This window comes from Arabidopsis thaliana, chromosome 5 (genome assembly GCF_000001735.4).
Source record: "Arabidopsis thaliana chromosome 5, partial sequence".
Lineage (NCBI taxonomy): Eukaryota > Viridiplantae > Streptophyta > Magnoliopsida > Brassicales > Brassicaceae > Arabidopsis > Arabidopsis thaliana.
The window spans coordinates 112596-135727 of record NC_003076.8 but is presented as its reverse complement, the minus strand read 5'-3'; the positions used below and the strand labels follow the sequence as shown (position 1 = coordinate 135727).

General features: G+C 37.5%; 7 protein-coding genes across 11 annotated transcripts; 4 read left to right on the top strand and 3 right to left on the bottom strand.

Annotated features, from left to right (window-relative positions):
- The first annotated feature begins 807 nt into the window (after nucleotides 1-807).
- PDC3 (pyruvate decarboxylase-3) lies at nucleotides 808-3464 on the top strand. The gene is made up of 5 exons (NM_120211.3): nucleotides 808-1406; nucleotides 1472-1635; nucleotides 1709-2359; nucleotides 2632-2938; nucleotides 3020-3464. Exons 1-5 carry the CDS (start codon nucleotides 921-923, stop codon nucleotides 3188-3190), a joined length of 1779 nt encoding a protein of 592 aa, NP_195753.1. The 5' UTR covers nucleotides 808-920; the 3' UTR covers nucleotides 3191-3464.
- Nucleotides 3465-4040: 576 nt separating this feature from the next.
- Nucleotides 4041-6465, top strand: AT5G01320 (Thiamine pyrophosphate dependent pyruvate decarboxylase family protein). The gene is made up of 5 exons (NM_120210.3): nucleotides 4041-4621; nucleotides 4708-4871; nucleotides 4949-5599; nucleotides 5700-6006; nucleotides 6074-6465. The coding sequence occupies exons 1-5, from the start codon at nucleotides 4103-4105 to the stop codon at nucleotides 6242-6244; spliced, it is 1812 nt and encodes a 603-aa protein (NP_195752.1). The 5' UTR covers nucleotides 4041-4102; the 3' UTR covers nucleotides 6245-6465.
- Nucleotides 6466-6577: 112 nt separating this feature from the next.
- APTX (APRATAXIN-like protein) lies at nucleotides 6578-9524 on the bottom strand. The gene is made up of 5 exons (NM_120209.2): nucleotides 9226-9524; nucleotides 8189-9060; nucleotides 7514-8111; nucleotides 7258-7428; nucleotides 6578-7085 (listed from the first exon to the last, which is right to left on the bottom strand). Exons 1-5 carry the CDS (start codon nucleotides 9397-9399, stop codon nucleotides 6768-6770), a joined length of 2133 nt encoding a protein of 710 aa, NP_195751.2. The 5' UTR covers nucleotides 9400-9524; the 3' UTR covers nucleotides 6578-6767.
- Nucleotides 9525-9908: 384 nt separating this feature from the next.
- AT5G01305 (transcription factor bHLH140-like protein) lies at nucleotides 9909-10424 on the bottom strand (the record flags this gene model as incomplete). The annotated part of the gene is made up of 1 exon (NM_001342584.1): nucleotides 9909-10424. One exon carries the CDS (start codon nucleotides 10422-10424, stop codon nucleotides 9909-9911), a length of 516 nt encoding a protein of 171 aa, NP_001331183.1.
- A 2778-nt stretch (nucleotides 10425-13202) lies between these two features.
- Nucleotides 13203-14245, top strand: AT5G01300 (PEBP (phosphatidylethanolamine-binding protein) family protein; the record flags this gene model as incomplete). Of its 3 annotated transcripts, none has more annotated exons than NM_120208.4 (3): nucleotides 13203-13398; nucleotides 13617-13911; nucleotides 14011-14245. In NM_120208.4, the coding sequence occupies exons 1-3, from the start codon at nucleotides 13280-13282 to the stop codon at nucleotides 14083-14085; spliced, it is 489 nt and encodes a 162-aa protein (NP_195750.1). In that variant the 5' UTR covers nucleotides 13203-13279. The 3 variants fall into 3 exon arrangements, with proteins under 3 accessions (NP_195750.1, NP_001331182.1, NP_001119147.1); NM_001342583.1 differs by lacking the exon at nucleotides 14011-14245 and adding an exon at nucleotides 13991-13999; NM_001125675.1 differs by having other exon boundaries at nucleotides 13221-13911; nucleotides 14011-14191.
- On the bottom strand, nucleotides 14159-18431 carry AT5G01290 (mRNA capping enzyme family protein). The gene is made up of 15 exons (NM_120207.3): nucleotides 18110-18431; nucleotides 17869-17986; nucleotides 17644-17795; nucleotides 17485-17568; nucleotides 17336-17398; nucleotides 17072-17206; nucleotides 16773-16979; nucleotides 16254-16373; nucleotides 15982-16031; nucleotides 15689-15851; nucleotides 15468-15608; nucleotides 15195-15302; nucleotides 15015-15113; nucleotides 14556-14864; nucleotides 14159-14461 (listed from the first exon to the last, which is right to left on the bottom strand). The coding sequence occupies exons 1-15, from the start codon at nucleotides 18206-18208 to the stop codon at nucleotides 14336-14338; spliced, it is 1974 nt and encodes a 657-aa protein (NP_195749.2). The 5' UTR covers nucleotides 18209-18431; the 3' UTR covers nucleotides 14159-14335.
- An 885-nt stretch (nucleotides 18432-19316) lies between these two features.
- On the top strand, nucleotides 19317-21807 carry AT5G01280 (GPI-anchored protein). 3 transcript variants are annotated; one of them, NM_001342581.1, is made up of 5 exons: nucleotides 19317-19384; nucleotides 19462-19573; nucleotides 20037-20124; nucleotides 20241-21263; nucleotides 21355-21729. In NM_001342581.1, the coding sequence occupies exons 1-5, from the start codon at nucleotides 19342-19344 to the stop codon at nucleotides 21541-21543; spliced, it is 1455 nt and encodes a 484-aa protein (NP_001318449.1). In that variant the 5' UTR covers nucleotides 19317-19341; the 3' UTR covers nucleotides 21544-21729. The 3 variants fall into 3 exon arrangements, with proteins under 3 accessions (NP_001318449.1, NP_195748.1, NP_001330105.1); NM_120206.3 differs by lacking the exon at nucleotides 19317-19384 and having other exon boundaries at nucleotides 19422-19573; nucleotides 21355-21807; NM_001342582.1 differs by lacking the exon at nucleotides 19317-19384 and having other exon boundaries at nucleotides 19422-19573; nucleotides 20241-21807.
- The last annotated feature ends 1325 nt before the right edge of the window (nucleotides 21808-23132 follow it).

Genomic DNA, 23132 nt, shown 5'->3' with positions numbered 1-23132 from the left:
ATGAATGTTGGGAATATATTACCGGCGACTCTGTTGGTTTGAGATATTAACAATGATTCGAAGAGATAGTTTTCAAGGTAATCACTAAACACGTTAGAATGTCTGGCAAAAAAAAAATTTACACGTTGAAATATACATTGTTGTTTAACAACATGTTATTAACCCTTTTTTTTGGTTTTAATGTTATGAAAACATAACAACTTGTTCTCACGCGTTAACATGTGCTCCCACGTTAACACATTAATAATCCATTTAAATATTAATGAAATAGCAATGTTCCATCACCATGGAGACTTTTTGTTGTTCATGTGATACTTTATAATGAGCGTCGTAAGTTTACTAACATAGATAAGAGTGTAATTTATGAGAACAAGAACAATTTGTTCCCAAATCCCAAGTAACAGAATTAGTATGAATCGTTTAACTATATAAGAAGCAAGGAACAAAAAGACTCGCAATGTTGTTAAATATGGCCACATACACATGTGAAGTATTATGGTATGGGATCACGATGTAACTCTACCCTTGCGCGCATCACATGTAAATTATTGAATTCTAATAATTTATTTCAAGTTAATACAAGTCGTCTTGAACAATAATACAACTGATCAGTATATCTTTATAAACAATTAAAATATATTATTTTCGTTTCTTTGCACGTTGAATTAAATGTAAGTCCAGAGAGGAAAATCAGATGATTAATTCTGTATGTCTAATTGAACATTTTATAATATAATCGTATGCATTATTCGTATAAAAAACTATATAATTACTAAACAATTTTATTACGAAATAAACTGGTAGTGTTTTGAATCTACTACAACGCACAAACAACTATATAATCCAACAGCATTATACTGCTCACAAGAAAAACAAAGAGAGCTTCATCATCATATCCTAATTATTAAGCTCATTTTCCAATGGACGTCCGAAGTCTACCAAGCAACGGCGTCGCAACAATCCAAGACTCCGCTCCCACCGCCGCAACCATACTCGGCTCCTCTGCAGCGACTCTTGGACGTCACTTATCCCGCCGTCTTGTCCAAGCCGGAGTCACCGACATTTTCACTGTTCCCGGTGATTTCAACCTATCTCTGCTTGACCAGCTCATCGCCAACCCGGAGCTCAACAACATCGGGTGCTGTAACGAGCTAAACGCCGGTTACGCCGCCGATGGATACGCTCGATCTCGTGGAGTCGGTGCTTGCGTCGTGACTTTCACCGTTGGTGGACTCAGCGTTTTGAACGCTATCGCTGGTGCGTACAGTGAGAACCTACCAGTTATATGTATCGTTGGAGGTCCTAACTCCAACGATTTTGGCACTAACCGGATTCTTCATCACACCATTGGTTTACCTGATTTTAGCCAAGAGCTTAGGTGTTTCCAAACTGTTACTTGCTATCAGGTATAACCACATTATCGAATCTTGATCATCACATTCTTAGATTTTGACAGTGTGTTTGTTTTCAGGCTGTGGTGAACCATTTAGAGGATGCTCATGAACAGATCGACAAGGCGATAGCAACAGCTCTGAGAGAGAGCAAGCCTGTGTACATTAGCATCAGCTGTAACTTAGCTGCCATTCCTCATCCTACATTTGCTAGTTATCCTGTCCCTTTTGACCTAACTCCAAGGTAAATATAACTGATCAATCCTGTTCTCTTCAAGAATCAAGCTCAAAGATGTGTGGATTGTTTCTTAAATTAGGTTGAGCAACAAGGATTGTTTAGAAGCTGCCGTGGAAGCAACATTGGAGTTTCTAAACAAGGCCGTGAAGCCCGTTATGGTCGGTGGTCCCAAGTTGCGTGTGGCTAAAGCTAGGGATGCCTTTGTGGAGCTAGCTGATGCTTCAGGCTACCCCGTGGCAGTGATGCCATCTGCCAAAGGCTTTGTCCCAGAGAACCATCCTCATTTCATTGGCACTTACTGGGGAGCAGTGAGCACTCTTTTCTGCTCTGAGATTGTCGAGTCCGCGGATGCTTACATCTTCGCAGGTCCAATCTTCAACGACTACAGCTCCGTTGGTTACTCACTTCTCCTCAAGAAAGAAAAAGCCATCATTGTGCATCCTGATAGTGTCGTTGTGGCTAATGGTCCTACCTTTGGTTGCGTTCGGATGAGCGAATTCTTCAGGGAGTTGGCTAAGAGGGTGAAACCTAACAAGACGGCTTATGAGAACTACCATAGAATCTTTGTCCCTGAAGGTAAGCCTTTGAAATGCAAACCAAGAGAGCCTTTGAGAATCAACGCAATGTTCCAACACATTCAGAAGATGCTCTCTAATGAAACCGCTGTGATTGCTGAAACTGGTGATTCTTGGTTCAATTGTCAGAAACTTAAGCTGCCTAAAGGATGTGGGTACGTATCTAGAAAAAGGAAACTAAATCTTTTACCTTTTAACATTGTTGAAGCAGTCAATATAAGCTCATCTAGTAAAGTCAACATCTAGAAATTGCTGGTTAAAGAGTGGTGGTATATATGTACTTGGTTGGAAACGATATAAAATGCCTTGGTATTTAGCCTGAGATGATTTATGGGCCTATATAGATATCCCCAGAACTTTTTAGTAATTCTCTGGAAAAGAAAAAACACACAAGAGTTTTAAAAAGTCGTTGTTCTCTATATTGTAGGTACGAGTTTCAAATGCAGTATGGATCAATTGGTTGGTCTGTTGGTGCGACTCTAGGATACGCTCAAGCAACACCGGAGAAGAGAGTGTTGTCTTTCATTGGAGACGGAAGTTTCCAAGTGACGGCTCAGGACGTTTCCACAATGATTCGTAACGGACAGAAGACCATCATCTTCCTGATCAACAACGGTGGCTACACCATTGAAGTTGAGATTCATGATGGTCCTTACAATGTGATCAAGAATTGGAACTACACTGGTCTTGTCGATGCTATTCATAATGGTGAAGGCAAATGCTGGACCACAAAGGTAATTGATGTTTACAGTTGGAAATTAAACATATGAGTCCAGGGTTGAAGAGTAACATTATGAATGTTGTGTTTTTGGTAGGTGAGATACGAGGAGGAGTTAGTGGAAGCGATTAACACGGCGACATTGGAGAAGAAAGATAGTCTTTGTTTCATTGAAGTGATTGTTCACAAGGATGATACGAGCAAAGAGTTGCTTGAGTGGGGCTCTCGCGTCTCAGCTGCTAATGGTCGTCCTCCCAATCCTCAGTAGAAGCAAGAGAAAAGAAACGAATCTTGAGTGTCGCTCAAGCATCTATCGTTTATTGGCAATCTAATCACATCGCTACTTTTGTTCTTTCTCTTATGTCTAATTAAGTACTGGTTTCGATTTTTTGACCGCTGGTTTTAATTGATTTTGCTTTTAATATCCTTCATATTAGGGAACCCCTTGTTGACAAAGTTTTCATTATAAACTTCAATATTTCTGCTTTTTCTTAAACGTGAAATGAAAATTGTTGATGGAATCAGGATGGAATATTCTAATCTTATTAATGCCTTTACGTGCATGTAAATTATTGAGTTCCAATAATTATACTAACTTCTCAATATAAGGTAATAAAATTCTTGAACAATACGAATCTAGTATTTCTTTAGGTTCTTTTTCGTTTCTTTGGCAGCTACTTAATGTAAGTTATATCATAGTTAAGACGAAAATCAGAGACTTAATGCTGCATTAATGGTTCATCTTGGCAAACAAGTTCAAAGATACATATATAGTTAATAACAAAAATAAAATAAAAAATCCATGTTATACTCTAATATAGTTTGAAAATAAATTTATTTTCATCATCTTCTAACGTAAAATGTCTTTTCGTATCACAAAAAATTATAAATTTTTTAGTGCAAAATAAAACGTCCGTGTTTCGTGTATATAAGTATCAATTTATATAAGTAAATTTCTATCTGTAAAAAAGTAACTAAATGTAAGATGACAGCAAGAAAATTGCAAAAATATTTCAGTAAATCTTTATGCTTTTGGCACAAGGAAGTCAGAAACCGAATGTAATTTGCACTAATCAACATGTACAACTATATAACCCATCTAATAATTCCAATTTATTACTCATCATCACCACTAAAATAAATACTAAAAGGTTTCATTTTCTTCATAATAAGCTTTCCAATGGACACCAAAATTGGAGCCATCGACACGTGTAAGCCAACAACTGGTGACATCGGAAGTCCACCAAGCAACGCCGTCGCAACAATCCAAGACTCCGCTCCCATCACCACAACCTCCGAATCGACTCTAGGACGTCACTTATCCCGCCGTCTTGTCCAAGCCGGAGTCACCGATGTTTTCTCTGTTCCCGGTGATTTCAACCTAACTCTTCTCGACCACCTCATCGCCGAGCCAGAGCTCAACAACATCGGATGCTGTAACGAGCTTAACGCCGGTTACGCCGCCGATGGATACGCTCGATCTCGTGGAGTCGGTGCTTGCGTCGTGACTTTCACCGTTGGTGGACTCAGCGTTTTGAACGCTATCGCTGGTGCGTACAGTGAGAACCTACCAGTTATATGTATCGTTGGAGGTCCTAACTCCAACGATTTTGGCACTAACCGGATTCTTCATCACACCATCGGTTTACCTGACTTTAGCCAAGAGCTTAGGTGTTTCCAAACTGTTACTTGCTACCAGGTATTAACACATTTCAATATCAACTAGTCTTGATCATCACATATATATCTCCTTTGCTTAGATTTTAACTATGTGTTTGTTTTCAGGCTGTGGTGAACAATTTGGAGGATGCTCATGAACAGATCGACAAGGCGATAGCAACAGCTTTGAAAGAGAGCAAGCCTGTGTACATTAGCATCAGTTGCAACTTAGCTGCAACTCCTCATCCTACGTTTGCTCGTGATCCTGTCCCTTTTGACCTAACTCCTAGGTAATCATTACTCTAAACAGACTCATCGAATCAACGTTTGTTTTAGATTTCTCACTATTGTATGTATTGTTTCTTAGGATGAGCAACACGATGGGTTTAGAAGCTGCGGTGGAAGCAACATTGGAGTTTCTGAACAAGGCAGTGAAGCCAGTTATGGTTGGTGGCCCAAAGTTGCGTGTGGCTAAAGCAAGTGAGGCCTTTTTGGAGCTAGCTGATGCTTCAGGCTACCCTCTCGCAGTGATGCCTTCTACAAAAGGCCTTGTACCAGAGAACCATCCTCATTTCATTGGCACTTACTGGGGAGCAGTAAGCACACCTTTCTGCTCTGAGATTGTCGAATCTGCGGATGCTTACATCTTCGCAGGTCCAATCTTCAACGACTACAGCTCCGTAGGTTACTCTCTTCTCCTCAAGAAAGAAAAAGCAATAATTGTGCATCCTGATCGAGTCGTTGTGGCTAATGGTCCAACGTTTGGTTGCGTTCTGATGAGCGATTTCTTCAGGGAGTTGGCTAAGAGGGTTAAGCGTAACGAGACAGCTTATGAGAACTATGAGAGGATCTTTGTACCTGAAGGTAAGCCATTGAAATGCAAACCAGGAGAGCCATTGAGGGTCAACGCAATGTTCCAACACATTCAGAAGATGCTCTCTAGTGAAACCGCTGTGATTGCTGAAACTGGTGATTCTTGGTTCAATTGTCAGAAGCTAAAGCTGCCTAAAGGATGTGGGTACGTGTCTAACAAAGAAACTGAATCTTTGACATTTCTAACATTGTGACAATAGCGAAACAAACACAAGTTTTGAGAAAAGTTGTTCTCTATATTGTAGGTACGAGTTTCAGATGCAGTATGGATCCATTGGTTGGTCTGTTGGTGCGACTCTAGGATACGCCCAAGCAACCCCGGAGAAGAGAGTGTTGTCTTTCATTGGAGATGGGAGTTTCCAAGTGACTGCTCAGGACATATCCACGATGATTCGTAACGGACAGAAGGCGATCATCTTCTTGATCAACAACGGTGGCTACACCATTGAAGTTGAGATTCATGATGGTCCTTACAATGTTATCAAGAACTGGAACTACACTGGTCTTGTCGATGCTATTCATAACGGTGAAGGAAAATGCTGGACCACAAAGGTAATTAATGATTACAACTAGTAACTAACGTATGAATTTGGTGTTGAAGTAACATTGTGTTTGGCAGGTGAGATACGAGGAGGAGTTAGTGGAAGCGATTAAGACTGCGACAACGGAGAAGAAAGATAGTCTTTGTTTCATTGAAGTGATTGTTCACAAAGATGATACAAGCAAAGAGTTGCTTGAGTGGGGATCTCGCGTCTCAGCTGCTAATGGTCGTCCTCCCAATCCTCAGTAGAAGCAAGAGAAAAGAATCTTGAGTGTGACTCAAGCATCTCTCGTTTCTTTGCAATTGAATTAGATTGTTTTCTGTTCGAATTTTCGAATTTTCGACCGTTGGTTTTAATTGCTTTTGATACTTTCCAGTTAGTTGTACTGTACCATTACCATTGATGGTGTAATACAATTCCCTTTTTCCCTAATATTCTTCAATATTTGTGCTTTTTCTTATATGTAAAGTCCGAAAAAAATCAATTGATTCAACCTAAATCAAACATTTTTAAACCATCTTACATCTCAATTGGGTTAAAATTTATTTGACTTTTTTTTCTTTTTATCTGTCTTGTTTTCTTGCCATTTAAGTTTATAACTCAAGAACAAAATCAAAAACTTAATAACCAGAAGAAGATGAAAACCTAAGAACAGAGATGAATTTTTACAGAGACTGAATCTGAACCAAAATCACAATATATATTACCCGTAACAATTAGATAACAAAGAAAAAAAAATCCTAACCGAAATAGAACCGGTCGTTATAACTACTACGTCTCTGCTCTAGCCACAAGGCGATTGTTTTGGAGTAAATGGTCTGGAAATTGAGAATGGCAGCTTCTGACATGTGATTTAAGTTTTGGAATATTTGGGTGTGCGCTTCTACACCGATTGCAACGCAGCTCACCTTTCAACAGATCTTCGCTCGCCACATTGGCCTTGCCTTGGCTGTTGACCTCTTCAAGTACATCAACTGAGTCACGGAAGAACGAGGTCGTGAAAGAGTTCCAGTGTTTCTTGTTCTTCAAACTATCTGAATTAAAGTCTTGGCTTATAACGTGTAAGTGTAGTTGTCGCATCGAGGGAACCTGAAAGAGAAAAACTCAATGTATGTTAAACATATCAATTTCAATGATTTTGCTAATGAACTCTTAGGTTTAACCTCTAAAACGACCGAACAGAAAGTGCAAATCTGAAGTCTACACTCAGGGGAAACAGAAAATTCAGCAGTGCTTTGAATGTAAAGGATGACTTAAGTACCGAGTGATATCCAAGGCGGAAGATAAGAGATGCATCCTCGTTCTGGAATCTATCAACCCATTTCAGACCAACATTGTGCATTTCCTGCAGAAGTTGAAGATTCTCTTTGCGAACATCTTCTAGCCCATCTAGACTCTCCTGTCTCGCCAGTACTAGCACGTGTTTCCGCGCCTAAACTCAGTTGAAAAATCCTATTTGTCATTTGTCACATGAAGAAAGATACTATATTTATAAATCAGCATCAAGACTTTTTTACCTTTGGGTACTGGTCGTTTATGACAACGATGTTGTCTAAATATTCAAGCACGACATTCTCGTGTCTCTCTGGGTGCATCGCGATGCTGTGGAGAGCCAATGCCCATGTGTTCCATCCTTTACTCATCTTCTTTCCACTGCCTCTTGTGTCCTCCAGAGACTCTGATTCCAAATTATTAGTTACGGCCTTATCTTGTGATCCTTTGTACTTTTTGTTTCTCTCAGAGTCTTCCTTAATATCCTCACCAGAATCTGACACAGCTGTTTGACTGCTTCGTTTGGGCAACTTCGATTGATCCTGTACTACTGATAGAAAACCTTCAAATAGAGATGTGTAAGCTTCCCGGAGAGTTTTGCACCCCTTGGTGTAGTCGTTGTTAAGGTTGTCTGGTCGGTTTGGGTTCATGTTTGGTCCTAGAACATGTATGACATGTGTAATTCCTTCTGCATTGTGTAATGGACAAGTAGAAGGAAGAGGAACTACCACGGCTTTTCCAGGAAGAAGAGTGTTTGCTCGTACTCTTGTCGCAGTCTCAAGATCTGGACCAGCAGCTTTGAATATTGCTGCATTCACACCTCCACCTCCAGGTTTAAGCCGCCTACACATTTAGCTTTCAAAATTAGCTATCCAGTGAAGATGTATATACTGAAGATCAAGAAAATAATGGAAGCTTACCAGTTAGTAGCATTAGCTATGACATTACAGTGTAGACCACCTTCAGAACGAAGCTTAGTTATGTCCCCAACAAATGTGAAGAATTTCGCTGAATCAATGTTCTTCTGAGAAGCCTTAGCCTTGACCAGAGATAGAATCTTTGACCCGCGGCTCAAGTCCACCAAGACGAGACGCGCAGTCCCAAGTTTAGACAAGAACTCCTCTGCTTTCTCCACAATGATATCAGAAGCCTTTTCAAGATCAAACTGAAAATCCGCAGTCGAAATTGATGGGAATGCCAGTGTAGGTACAATATCAGCAGAACCAAGCTTGACTGGCGAAACTCGGACATTTGCTGTCATTTCATCAGCTTTCCGAGTTGTGTTAGTAGCTTCATTAGAAGATGAAGCAGGCAGAGCACTGACTTTCTTAAAGAACTTCATTATACCGGGTTGGCTTTTAGTATCTAATTTTTTTTCGCCAAAACAGCCAGAAGGAAGGGTATCCATTGGACCAAGCTTGTTATACATGTTAACAGCATTATCAACATCAGCGTCACTGTAACAAAACATAATCCGAGAAAACCCTTCATTCACTTTGGGAAGTTCCTTACTCTGAAGCATCTTATTCACAACAGCTGCAGCTCTTCCACCTTGTAGATTTCCTTCATGACCAGTTCTTTTAACTGATCTAGATATACAAACCTGAGCAGGAAGCTCCAGAACCACTGCATGAACTTCGAACTCAGGACCACCAAGCTTAATAAACTCTGAACGTTGCTCCCTGTCAAGATTGCATCTGTCTATAAAGACGCTCTTGCCTTCCCTAAGAGAATCTGTAGCCATCTTTAAACACTGAGCCTTTGTTCCAGCTTTGCCATTGTTAACAATGTCCTGAAATAAGTTAAACAAATGAAATCTAAGCCAACACAAAATTCTTACATTGATAGCAACCAAGACAGATATTTCTTACATAAGTTTTGTAAATACTTAGTCTCGTTGAAGAATTTCATCAGTCAGCTTATGTGCAATATAAAACAATCGATAAAAAAGAGAGACCTGGCAGATACGAGACCAAGGGCGGTGAGAGGAACGCATTGCGGTGTCACAAAACGTCGATTTGCCGCTTCCTGGTGGACCAATCAGAAGCACCACTATCTGCTTCGCTTTGTCTGCTTCAATTGATTCCGGAGAGGTTTGATTTTTACCAGATTCTTCAATTTGCACTTCCATCTTCTCTCGTTGATCGGCGAATTCCTCTGTTTCTCCGATTATACAATTGCAGTGCCCTCGTAATGCGTGTCGTGTGGCACGCCTGTATTTGAAATACGTGACGTCTTCGCATCATGAAAACGACGTGCTGTTTCCCAAATTTACATTAAAACGCCTGTTTATCTTTTTTCTTTTTTTTGGTAATCCATGTTTATCTATTTTTTGTGTGAAGATAATGAAAAAGTTGTCTAGAAAATGCTGATTTTTTTTTAAAGTCCATAATTAATATACAGTATTGTATACTCTCTTTTTCGTGTTTCCAAGTGATTATCCATACGTCAATACAAATACTATAGGTTAATTAGTCTCATACTCATGTATATTACAATCTCTAAATTAGATACACTCAGATATATATAGTAGACGCATATAATATAATCCTTAAACTATAGTTACTAAGTATTGCGAGAATAAGGAAGACGGTAGATTCTGGATATGTAAATCACATAATGTTGCATATATGGCAACGACTAGGACGAGTCACGTTCTTGCTCATCATCAACCGAACCAAACCACGGCGTATACTTCGAGTCCGCAACCGTAAGTGGCACGCCTTGTGAATATGTGTCCATTATAGGGGCATAATCGTCATCATAACCAAAGAGTTTCGGTCCAAATTCTCCAGCGCCGGGAGAGTAAGTACAAGATGATGTAGTTTCGTGGTCGTTTATGAAGAGAAGCATGTTTTGGTGATACCAGATCTGAGCCTTCAAGAACTTGACGTAGCTAATGGCTTCGTCAAGCATAGATACAGTGTCCATCTTCGCACCACCAGGGACCATGCTTTGTAAAATCTTGAAACGGTCGCTAATTCGGTGCCGTCTGTCGCGAGCCGCCACGCTCTGAGGGTCCGTCGATAACGTGGACGTTGACCTTGACCGTTTTGTGTTTCCGGTTTCGCTCTTGTGACGGTGGAAAGAGGAAGAGGATGAGGAAGTGGTGGATGATGAATTAGGGTTTTCGCTACGAAGATTGAAATCATCCATTGTGATTGTCGTGGTTTATAACTGTTACATGATATGGTTATACATATATATAGACATAGTTACATACGAACTGGTTAATTTAGTGGTAAAAAGATCTCAAGAGCACGTGAGGCTCCGGGTTTCACGTAGTAGTGGGGTTCGGTGAAAACATTGGACTGAAGTGCAGACGAAAAACAAACCCTAATCATTTCTTACAGCTCAAACTCTACGTACTGTCTTCTCAAACAACTACCTTCATAGCACATTACCCACGTTTATGTATAGTACTTGTCCCAATCCATGTCTTCGTTCTTCTCTCATTGTTCAATACAAATTCTATAATCGATTCACTAAATATATATGCTCAAAAGCCTCAAATCAGTAAATAAATTGCACATACAGATCAAATATAGTTTTAAAACAAATAGATATAAATTGAATTAACTAGCCAAATTGCAAAATTGATAGTTTTTTTTTCCTTTTGAGTAAAACAATTGTGGATTTATACAAGTAAGAAAAATAGGAAGTACGTTGCTTTGAAAAGACCGGATAACAACAACAACAACAACTACTACTACTACTATGCTGGAAAAGACGCATGAGCTTGAAACAGTGACCGTATTCATGTCATGTTCCATGATTTAGTCATTCTATTCTTTCTATTTTATTTCCCATACCATTCTTTTTGTATTAATATAGAAACGAATGATATATATGAAATTTCTTAACAACGATTATGTTTGAAGTTGTATTTCTTTTTTTGTTAAATTTAACTTACAAGTTTAAAACTGTGAAATATGTAACTGTCGTCTCGACTGTTGAGTAAATGCGACGTTACTTTCACGTGAGATAAAAAGTCCCGACCATTTGATTTATTTTTCTTCAATTATATATTTTCCTTAAATCGCCTATTTACACCTTCCCAGTTGCTAGTTCCTACGAAAGAACGATTCTTTAAAGACAAAACTGGTTATTTGCTGATTTTGTTTTTGAAAAGTTTTGAAATGGCTTGTACAAATCTAACTAAATGCTATGTTCTAGAAAATGTCTCCATTGTCTCTTAAAAGCCATTACAATATATAATAACATAATTTGATATAGGTAAATTTGTAGAAGGATATACAGTGTAATTAAGTTATTTTTGGGTTACATAAAAAGCTTTGTCATAGTTTCCGAAGAAGAAAATGTTAATTTTGAAATAAATGAAAAAGAAGGATTCGGGCCGATGGACGTTATAGACTTACCTTGCCAAACTAGATCAACAAAGCTAAGGATTAAAAATGAATAAATAAATAAAGGTATAGTAGTTACATAAGTAAAATAAATGTGAAAGCCAAGTTTTGGATATTGGTGATGGTGATGGACTCATGTTACTGTCTTCATTTATTTTGGTACTTTCCAGCCGCATATAGTGACTCAGACATAGTAAAATTAGCAATGTTTTCTTTGTAACATACATACAATTTTTTGTATATATGTATAATTATACTTTTAACGTTGTGACATGATGTAATGAGTTTTTAAAATTGATATATCATTTGAAAAATAGATACTTATCTCAAAATCATTACTATGAGTATCTAAACAATGATTAATGAAAAAAGAAAACAAGTTAGCTATAGGCTCACTAACCTAATATAATGTTGTGTTATAAAGCATCCAGCTGAAAATGATTTCGTATAAGGGATTATTGTGCAGCTAGACTATCATGATATGATCTCGGTAGATCATATGCGATGTCCATCTTTAAAAGATTTGTTCATGTATTACACGGCAATGGCGAATCTAGAATAAATTTCTATTAGATTTAATATATAATGTGAAAAATAAAGAATTAATTTGAATATAATTTAATGGGCCAACCTAAGAAATTTTTAACATTTTCTTTAACTTACTCTTAAATTTTAATAGTAAGTTGATGCATGTTATGTTGATCCGTCTTGATCACAAATATTGTTTTATGGACGAATTCTTTGACAGTAAATGGCTATAGTGACTCAGCTTGGAGCATCCCGATATGAAAACAAAGTGCAGTATTGTGTCGTGGTCATCACTAACGCACTTTCCTTGAACTATCGCGCGTGTTTGACCTATGCAACACACCAGATGTCATGAACGTATACTTAAATAGAAACAATGATATAGACAATTGGCTATATTCTGTCATGGAACGCAAACCGGATAACATGTCTATTAGATTCATCGGACTTGATCATGGTTATGTCTTAATAGACGAATTCTTTGTTAACGATTGGTTAAAACGGCTCACGTTAGAGCATCCTACTATGACTTCAAAATTGATAAATATTACATGGAAATCACTTTAATTTTAGTTAGAAGGTAGTTAATTTAGATATTCTTATTTAATAAATTAAAAAATAGAAGAAAAAAAGATGAGAAGAGTTTTTGTTTATAAAATAAGAAATATCTTTTATTGTAATTTTAAAATTAAACAAATTTAATTTATATTAAAATTATCTTTGTTTTATTGTTAAGGCAATAATTATTTTTTTGGTGGGAATTGTTAAAACAATAATTAGTATACTGTTAAGTGGTCCTTTAATAATAAGATAACGTGATTTAAAAAAGAACGAGACAGGCTAATATAGTAGAGAGGAAAAAATACAATTTAGGCCCAATAAAGCCCAATATAGAGTTGTGCTCAAACACAGGTCTTCGCCAGATTTCCTATGACGCCGTGTGTCAATCATGACGCCAAGTGTCATTCAAGACCGTCACGTGGCGTTGTTTCTACACATAGGCGATCCATACAAATCAGTAACAAACACGAAAAGAGCATTCATATGTACGAAAGTAGAAAAGAAGAGACTCTTTGTGATAAAACTAAGTAAGAAATAGCATAAAAGTAAAAGGGAATGTCGAGTGAGGAGTTGAGGCTGGTTTCGCCGACGATAGACAACGATGGGAAGTTGCCGAGAAAGTATACGATGGCAGGTCAAGGTGTTAAGAAAGACATCTCTCCTCCTCTTGAATGGTACCGATCGATCGCTCTTTATTTATGACTTTGATTCATGATGCTGAAACAGAGATTATTAATTTTGTCGATTTGTTAATTATCACAATTCACAAGGCTTCCTAGTTGTTTGTTTTTTTCTGTTTGAAGTAACATGTTTCCATTTTTTAATTATTTTGTGGTTTATTGACCGACCCAAAGGATTGCATTGAATTAGTAAGAATGTTGATATGGTGTAGGTACAACGTTCCAGAAGGTACAAAAACGCTAGCTTTGGTGGTGGAAGACATCGATGCGCCTGATCCTAGTGGCCCGCTGGTGCCATGGACGGTGTGGGTTGTCGTCGACATACCACCAGAGATGAAAGGCCTACCGGAAGGATATTCCGGCAATGAGGATCAGACTACCGGTATTCGGGAAGGGAACAACGATCACAAGATTCCGGGATGGCGTGGACCTCTCTTACCTAGTCACGGTCACCGTTTTCAGTTCAAGCTTTTTGCTCTCGATGATAAACCCAAGATTGGTCACACGGTACTACATCGTTTTATTATTTTCCTATCTGATTTGAATGATATGTAGTACTTTATGTAGTACTTTTTTTTATAAATAGTTGTTCTGAATATGAGCTAGGTGACGAAAGAGAGATTGCTGATCGCAATTGAAGGGCACGTGCTAGGAGAAGCCATCTTGACGTGTTTGGCCTAAAATATGTCGTTCGTCGTTATAGTCATAACACCGTTGGATATGTATCATAGTTAATAATTCCATATCACGTATTGAGGATTATCAATGAAATAATTCTAGTTTCAAATTCCGTTGGGAAACAAACTAGATGTAATGTGTATAACCATGTAGATTATTTAGCTGTACAAGTGTGAGAGAAGAGAAACCGCCCAAAACAATTATTAGTTCGTTCTAGTGTATTACTACTAAACAAAATTGAAAAATGTAATCTCTACCGGCGGCGGGCAGCTTGACTATCATTTCGAATGCGGTCAGCGTACATTGGGAGACGAATGATCTCTCTTATTTCCTGAAGCAAAACCTCCTCAGTGATGTTATCATTTATGCTCTTTATCACCTATTGTGTTACAACATCACATTAGAAATCATGTAGAGAATATAACCATTTGACAAAAGCAATACCTAAATATATAGAAAATCCTTCAACTGACCTTACGAGCAGTGTTGATATCATTTGGTGTAGTTTTGTCAACTCTGATCCTCATGCTAAACCAAACTTTCTTATCCTTATCCCAAGCACATTCTACAATCTTCCCATTGTAACTTGACGGGTCCGAATCATCTCTAAACTCAACTGAATATCCTTCCATAAGCTTTTTCTTCCCTCTTTCATGCAAGAAGAGGAAACCACGCCCCTCTTCCTCACCCATCTCATACAGAAAGTCTACTGAGTTCATTTCTGCATACTTCCACTTCAGTAGACCTTTATGGGTTCGTGGAACATACGGATCATCCCAACCCTAATAAACCAAATGTAAGTCATGCTCAAGTAATGCAATCTTCCTACTTTATCCAGGGAAACAAATAATACTAATCTCTTAAATTTGTGTCTGTCTGCGTTCAGGAAAAAATATTGACTAAGACCTGAAATATAAACATCTCTTGGTTACCTGAAATATTAAGCCATCTGCTTCATGCGAAAGCGATGGAATGGTATTCTTCAACAGCTTCTCAACAGTAGAAAGTAACCAGAAACCCTTCATCCGTACCTGGGCAACAATGAAATTTTACCAACAAATTTATATAAAGGAGAAGGAAAATATGGCATGGAACAGAAAATGCAAACTCACCGCAAAAGGCTCAAGGTCATATCTGTAGCAATGACTTCTGAGCTTCTCAGCTGCTCGAGGTCCGATCACCTCACGCACGAACATGTTCCATCTTTCACAGAAAGTCCGCTGGTAGATATTTAAATCAACTGTAAGTTATCTTTAGCATCTATAATACTGGTTGATACCGAGTAGAAATGACAGTGACATGATGGAAAACAATGAATGCTAAGATCTCGTGCTACTGAACTCATTCCAAAGAAATTGATAATATAATGGATCGACAGTTCCAACCTCTACAACTGATTCACCATTGATTGCTACCATATCATATACGAGATACCTCCTCCTTGCCTCCCCTTGCTCACCTGTCGGGGTATCTATGACCATCTCTCCATCAAGCAAAGTGTAGTGATGCACTTTATCAGAAATTCCCTACCACCCAAAACCAAATAAGTCAGGGAATTCACAAGTTTTAGATATCAACACAAAAGCAATGACAGAAAATTACTGACCTCACGTGAGTGCTTACAGGGAAAACGCATCTGTACCCTCCGAAACTTAAAGCTCCTATCTATCAAATAGCACCCATCTATAGTTAAGAGCATCATATAACGTGTTCCATCTGCCTTCCATGTCGCATAATAGTATCGCTGCCTCAAAAGTTGCAAACTCTCCCTGTGTATGCAAAAATCGTAAAGATTTAACTACATTGAGAAACTAGGACTAATGAACCTCTGGAATTCAGAACATACACTTGCTAAATCCTCTTTGTACGCAATACCAAAAGTAAAGCAGAGATTCTGACCTGTCTAATGATACAGGGTGCGAACCTGGGAATTGCATAAATCCTCTTCCCTGGATCAGAGAAATTTTAGTCCATCAAATGACTAATATCTCACATTATTTCCAATCAATGAAGATTAGTATTATTGCATTAGTCTAAAAAAACATTTAGCATGCTTTTAATGAAACATACATGCCGGAAACAACATTTGGGCTCAACATAATATTCCATAGGAGAACATAGATAGAGAAGAACAAAACTAGGAAAACATATAAGCAGTGTTGATATCATACCCCAACATTCATCATAAGCATTTTATAACAGAATTGCCGGTAAGCTTCCTCCTGATAATGGGGTATTTCATCACCCAAAGTGTCATCATTTGACATCTTCACATTCTCCTGATTGATTTCCTGAAACAACAAAACAGTAAAGAAAGGCAGTATCAGCAAGAGACCCATTAGAAAACTCAAGCAAAATGAGATTGACACTTTATGAAATTTGTTAGCTTTGAAAGACTCAACTGCACCCATCAACATGCACAAATAGATAATCTTTAGAACAGTTCATTTGTTTAGATGATACCGTTATTTTCCAAGATCACTGTGTAGTGAATATATGACCTCGAAACAATAGTTATGAAGCTAGAATTTAAAAAAAATTAGCCGTTCGTAAAATTATGAGCTCTGTATTCACAAGGGTAAGAGCTTAACAATGCATGCATGATATTCATTGGAACGGATAATTCTGTAATATGAGGGTTAAACATAAGAGCTTATTAAAGAATAAGCACTTGCTTGCACCACGCTTACTTGAACAGGGTCAGGCGGAGAATCATCATCATCATCATCTTGAACAGCTTCACCATTAAGATCAAGCTCGGCAGACCTCTTCCATTCAGGAGTTGGTGGGCAAGTAACACTTTCAGGCTTTATTTCGTGATAAAAAGTGTATAAAGCATCAATATAATCTGGTTTATAAATCCCAGGTGGGCGGGCATCAGAAAACAACTTCAATGCCTGCCAAAGGCCACACAGAGGTAAGAATCTCCATTCTAAAGAGGATTAATAAAACGAGTGAACAAGTACAAATGTGAAAGAAAGAATTGAACCTGTGTAACGTTCATCGTTGGCATAGAGCGCATGAGATAATGAACTATCATGAACCCTGTCCGATTATGCCCATGTGTACAGTGGACGAGGACATACTTCTTTGCGTGTTTTTGATTAAGGACGAACTGCAGAACCTGAAGACAGTGTCCTCAAATGAGCTATAATTATGAGCTTCAATTAAAACGCAAGAGGAGAAAATAAACTTCACGTGAATTGAACTTATTCGTCAGTCAAGAAGAGAACTGAACTTATGAAACAAGTACCTCGTTGACAAAGGTGTTTACAGAGACATTATCAGGCACAGCATCACGACCCCTGCATGCAATCTACAAACAGGAAAAAGAGGATAAAGCACTCGGCTAACACTGGTGCAGACGATACAAACACTAAGAAAAAAATGTATTCTAGTCACCTTAACATGCTTGATGCCATCCTTCTTTAAGTCTAATGTAGGGTAGTAACGAGTTGTATTAGTAAGATCAATGACTAGACCAAGCTGCAAAAGACCCATTACCTTTAGAGAGTTAACATAGCAAAGAAAAAGATTGATTCATGTATTTTTTTCACTTACTTTTCTTCCATTAATTCTCTGGTTACGAACCACCTGTTTGAAAGAGTATCTTTTACCAGGAGGAACATGTTCGTTGTAAGATTCACTAAGTGGAACCTTAGAAGGAATAATACATCCTATCTCCAGACCAAAACCAGGACAATCTAGCCAACCTGTTAAGAAAAAAACCACATACCAATGAACCTAAAATGATCTTTTGAGGAAGTGGCAAAGCATATAATTTACCCTGAGGAAGCTTGCTTTGATCATAAACTCTAGTATCTCTATACTGATCACGAAAAGCCGGCTGAGAGACTCGTGTTGGCCTATCAAATCTCATTCGTTTCTTTCGTTCTTCACGCTCCTATAACGCCAAAAAGATAACGAATTTGCGATATCATCATCCAAAAGTATCAAACTTGCTCCAAACATATTCAAACAAGTACGAGTAACACATGAATCAATTCATATATATGGGTTATTGTACCCGTCTAGCGATCTCAACAGCAGATTCCATTCGATCTTCATGACGTCTCTTAAAGGGTTCATCGTCTTCTTCGGGTTGTGGTGAAGCATTTAGGTCCATCGCAGCAAATAATTCAATGGCAAAGCAACAGTCTGTATCAATTTGCGAGGAAACACAAAACCCGTATAATAGAATGCAGGAAATTGACAAATCAAAGTAAACGAGATCTATCCCAATTTCGCTTCTCTATGCAGAATTCGAAGAATCAGGAAAATGGTCCCTGATATCGAAATTGAAATCGAAACCTAGCAGAGAGAGTCTCGCTCGTCTAGACGAAACATATTCGAAACTGTTGCTGAATAAAAACATAAGGGGGGGGATACCTAGAACCTAGTTAATGTTTGGGCCTTTGAAAATGGGTATTGGGCCTTGAGCTTTAAATCCACTTAAATAAGAATAATGTCTCTCAAACCAACTTCATTTAAGTAGAATCGGGAATTGGACACATAACGACATATTGATCCTCCATGGAATCCTTCGTTTATTTCTTATTAGCAGAGTTGAGGCTTGTAGTTGTGACATGGGGGAGATCGATAAGTCATTTTTGCATTAACATGCTAAACTTAAAAATATATCACAACATTGGAAGGATTCAATGTAAGACAAACTCATCTATACGCGAGATTCACATATATTTCACACAGATGCATTGATTTTACTCGTGAGAATTTTTTCGGCACCTTGGATTAATGTATTGTAAATTTTTAGTTTTATTTCCAGCATGGCATTTTTTTTTTCTAAAGATATAATAAAATTGAATGCTTTAAGAAAATCTAATGAAATTTAATAATACCATTTCCAGAAATTTAGTGGAGATTGAGAAATAATCTTGTATTTCTTTTTTAAAGTAAAGATATAAACTAATAATATCATTGAGAAAAAAAATCTCTTAAATTTTTGCTGGAGAAAATAATAAAAATTCTCTTAGTAGTAGCCAAAATACATTAATATGATATAAGTAAAAAACAACAATAATTACTTTCCTTACTTTTTAATAATAAATATTACTTGCTTATACATATATCATTAGTAGGGGTGTGAATGATAATCTGACATTTTCAAATAATAAGAAGAAGAAAAAACACGTAAAAGAACATCTTCACCACTTTCTTCCAGCATCAGCAATTTAATTTAAAAAATGTCTTAAAATGTTGACCCAAAACAAAGATGAAGAGCTTCTTTTGTTCCTGGAGATGCGTCGTTGCGAGAAACGTCACCGACCTACGCTTTTAATGGGTCCGTGTTCGTATATGTGTTAATATATGTTGTCGAAAAATTATCTTCTTTTTTGTTCTGATTTATCTTTTTGGCAGAATCTGATAATACTAGTAGTACGACGGCGATGTCGTCTCAACAATACCCTGTCCGGAGAACTGCCGGGGAGAACTTATTGTACTCCGATGGCGAGAAGTCCGATTACGAATGGTAATCATTTCCCCCTTTTAATTAATTTGATCATGCTCTCTAAAAGTCTGATCATGATTTAAAAATCTTGCCTTGAAACATTTCCCCCCTTTTTATTATGTTTTGTTACATTTTTGCATTAAAAATATTTGTGTTCGTATAGAACGTAGCACACATTCCACCGAACAAAAAGAGAGTAAATTTGATCAATTTTCTCGGTTATTCTTCTTGCTAGACAGTAGTTTGATGTCTGATCTTGTTCATCAGAATTTGAGTTGGTAAAGCATTCTAAAAAACAATTCACTAGCTATGGATTTTTATTTGTTTTTGTTAACTAGTTATGGTTGTACTTTTCAATCACTTTTATTGATGTTACATATCTCAAATATATATTTTTCAAAATTGGACCTTTTGCCAATGTTTCAACATAATCGATTTATATATTTGTTGCCATCGATCTTTATTGATTGTTCTTATTGTTCAGGCTGGTCACGCCACCAGGCTCACCGAGTAGAAACGTAACGAACCACCTCAACGCACCCGATGATAACCTGATGACTCTTATATCTCGGGTACGGACTCAGTATATCTCGTGGTCTAATCTCGTCAATCTCTTTGTTTTTAAGTGTCTGCATATACGTCACACTCTTGCTCATCTCTGTTTTTTTTTTTTTTTTTTTATGTGCAGTTAGAGAACTATAGCAAAGAAGAGTCCGAGCACCAAACGACGTCGTTACACAGTTCCTCCTCTGTTTCTGGAATCAGAAGACCATCGTCCTCTAGTAGCTCAAGATCAACGAGTAGACCTCCCACGCCAACCAGAAAGTCTAAAACTCCAGCCAAAAGGCCATCAACGCCGACCTCACGTGCCACCTCAACAACTACACGTGCGACATTAACCTCGTCCTCTACTACTAGCTCAACAAGATCATGGAGCAGACCTTCCTCTAGCTCCGGAACTGGAACCTCACGTGTTACCTTAACCGCTGCACGTGCAACCAGGCCCACCACCTCAACAGACCAACAAACTACCGGTTCAGCCACCTCTACTCGATCCAATAACAGGCCGATGTCGGCTCCTAATTCAAAACCGGGATCGAGGTCAAGTACTCCAACTCGCCGTCCATCAACTCCGAACGGTTCATCGACTGTACTGAGAAGTAAACCAACTAAGCCTTTGAGTAAACCGGCTCTGTCTTTAGAAGCTTCTCCGATCGTGAGATCAAGGCCATGGGAACCTTACGAGATGCCTGGATTCTCAGTAGAAGCGCCATCGAATCTCAGAACTACGTTACCAGATAGGCCACAAACCGCTTCAAGTAGCAGAACCAGAGCCTTTGATGCGTCAAGTAGTTCAAGATCAGCGTCCACAGAACGCGATGTTGCAAAGAGGCAATCGTGTTCGCCTTCTAGAAGCCGAGCTCCTAATGGAAACGTAAATGGTGCTGTTCCTTCGTTACGTGGACAACGAGCAAAGACTAACAACGATGATGGTAGATTGATAAGTCATGCGGCTAAGGGGAATCAAAAGGTCGAGAAAGTTGTGAATATGAGAAAACTTGCTACACCGCGACTGACAGAAAGCGGCAGTCGACGACTTGGTGGAGGTGGCGGAGACTCCTCCGCTGGGAAGTCGAGCTCTGGATCTGGTGGTTTTGGGTTTGGTAGAAACCTATCTAAAAGCTCCATCGACATGGCCTTGAGACACATGGTACGGTAACAAATGAAATGATATTAAAGGTCATCAACCATGAATTTCAACGACTTTCAACTTTGGAGTACTTTTGTTTATGTGTTAATAGGATGTTAGAAAAGGAAGCATGGCGGGGAATTTCCGACATTCAGTGACGAAAGCACCGGCGACTTCGGTGTACAGTGTGAGATCATGTCGAAACCGGCCGGTGAGCAGCAGCCGAAGCTCGGAATCAAGTGTCAACATTTTGTGCTTAGACGGTAGCGACGATAATCTCAGCGACATGAGTTGCTCTTAAGAGTTACAACTTACAACAAGTAACTATAACTTTAAGCGACATAAGTTGAGATACATATTTAAATACTCTCATGAAGGTTCTCAACTATTAGAATGGCCATGAATTTTGATTTACATGTTAATTTTGGACCGAAGAGGCAATTGTTTTCCGACTTGCAATAAACATCTGTCTCTTAGAATCTTGATAATAATAGGGTTAAGTTGCAAAGTAGTCACTTATTTAAACTTAATTATGGAATTGGGCAAGTTACTATTTATAATTGGATTTTTAGTCACTGACCTTTGACCCTATTACAGACAAAATCAAATATACCCCATACCAACTCTATTATTTACAAATATGCCACTAATCTTCTTCTTCTCTAATGTCGTTGAAAGCAATTGGGATTTGTGCTTTTAGATTCAACATTTCTCTCTCCTCATACTCTCATTCTTTGTATTTCTTTATATATATATATATTTATTTATTTTTTAATAACCTCTTCAATCTAATAATTGAAATGCTTATCAATGTAAATTTATTTTCTAAATTAATTCAGATACATAAAAATCTATATTTTTTTCTCTATAATTTGATATGCATTTTGTTAATAATTTTAAATATATTATATAAACATTTTTATTAGTAGTCAGTACAGTTAATTATGTGTACAGATTTTTATTTATACAACTTATTTAATAAGTACAAATTGAAATCGTCCAGCCATAATTGGGAAAATAGTCATTTTACTATTCACAATTTGCAAAGTAGTCACTTTTAACTGTTTGATTCGTACACTTAGATCTGTACAACACTTTTTAGTGTACAGATGTAAGTGTATGTTGTGTATATTTATATATATATATATACACTAAAAATATTGTACAGGTCTAAGTGTACGAATCAACAGTGAAAAGTGACTTCTGATAATTGTATACTCCATACAATTATATACTCTGTACAGCTAATGCAACATACAAAATAAAGTCTGTACACATAATTAAGTGTACCGACTACTGATAAAATGTCTGTAATATATTAAAAAATATTAACAAAATGCATATCAAATTATAGAGAAAAATACATAGATTTTTATGTATATGAATTAGTTTAGAAAATAAATTTATATTGATAAGTATTTCAATTATTAAATTGGAGGGGTTATTAAAAAGAAATAAAAAAAAAAAAGAATATTTCACTTTTATCTTTCTTCTTTGTCAAAAGGATAGTTCGGTAATTTCAAAACACATCACTTACCCCACCCCAAACCTCTATTTCACGCTCGTCTATTACACGCCCAAAGTGAGTTACCTGTTTTGCCAATTATAAATAGTAACTTGCCCAACTCCATAATTATGTTTTCAAAAGTGACTAATTTGCCAACACACCCATAATAATATGATGATACAGATTGTATAAAATTGATTTGTCCCTTTCTTACTCAAACGTCACAAGACTCGCAACTTGATGTCTTCTCTTTTTTTGCCAACCAACTTTATGTTCTTATTTGATTTTTGTGATTTTACCATATATATATCCTCTTCCGTTTTTTTTTCACAATTTTTATTTACTTCTAAAGTAAGTTATTGAATACGTTTCCACATTTTACA

Coding starts and splice junctions, on each gene's coding strand:
- PDC3 (NM_120211.3), top strand. CDS start 921: ATGGACGTCCGAAGTCTACCAAGCAACGGCGTCGCAACAATCCAAGAC. Junction 1,407..1,471: donor AAACTGTTACTTGCTATCAG/GTATAACCACAT, acceptor GTTTGTTTTCAG/GCTGTGGTGAACCATTTAGA. Junction 2,360..2,631: donor AAGCTGCCTAAAGGATGTGG/GTACGTATCTAG, acceptor TCTATATTGTAG/GTACGAGTTTCAAATGCAGT.
- AT5G01320 (NM_120210.3), top strand. CDS start 4,103: ATGGACACCAAAATTGGAGCCATCGACACGTGTAAGCCAACAACTGGT. Junction 4,622..4,707: donor AAACTGTTACTTGCTACCAG/GTATTAACACAT, acceptor GTTTGTTTTCAG/GCTGTGGTGAACAATTTGGA. Junction 4,872..4,948: donor CCTTTTGACCTAACTCCTAG/GTAATCATTACT, acceptor ATTGTTTCTTAG/GATGAGCAACACGATGGGTT.
- APTX (NM_120209.2), bottom strand. CDS start 9,399: ATGGAAGTGCAAATTGAAGAATCTGGTAAAAATCAAACCTCTCCGGAA. Junction 9,061..9,225: donor CTTGGTCTCGTATCTGCCAG/GTCTCTCTTTTT, acceptor AACTTATTTCAG/GACATTGTTAACAATGGCAA. Junction 7,086..7,257: donor TCCGCCTTGGATATCACTCG/GTACTTAAGTCA, acceptor TTTCTCTTTCAG/GTTCCCTCGATGCGACAACT.
- AT5G01290 (NM_120207.3), bottom strand. CDS start 18,208: ATGGACCTAAATGCTTCACCACAACCCGAAGAAGACGATGAACCCTTT. Junction 17,399..17,484: donor ATGGCATCAAGCATGTTAAG/GTGACTAGAATA, acceptor TCCTGTTTGTAG/ATTGCATGCAGGGGTCGTGA. Junction 15,609..15,688: donor CCTGTAAGCACTCACGTGAG/GTCAGTAATTTT, acceptor TTTGGGTGGTAG/GGAATTTCTGATAAAGTGCA.
- AT5G01280 (NM_001342581.1), top strand. CDS start 19,342: ATGCGTCGTTGCGAGAAACGTCACCGACCTACGCTTTTAATGG. Junction 19,574..20,036: donor GAGAAGTCCGATTACGAATG/GTAATCATTTCC, acceptor CTTATTGTTCAG/GCTGGTCACGCCACCAGGCT. Junction 20,125..20,240: donor TGATGACTCTTATATCTCGG/GTACGGACTCAG, acceptor TTTTATGTGCAG/TTAGAGAACTATAGCAAAGA.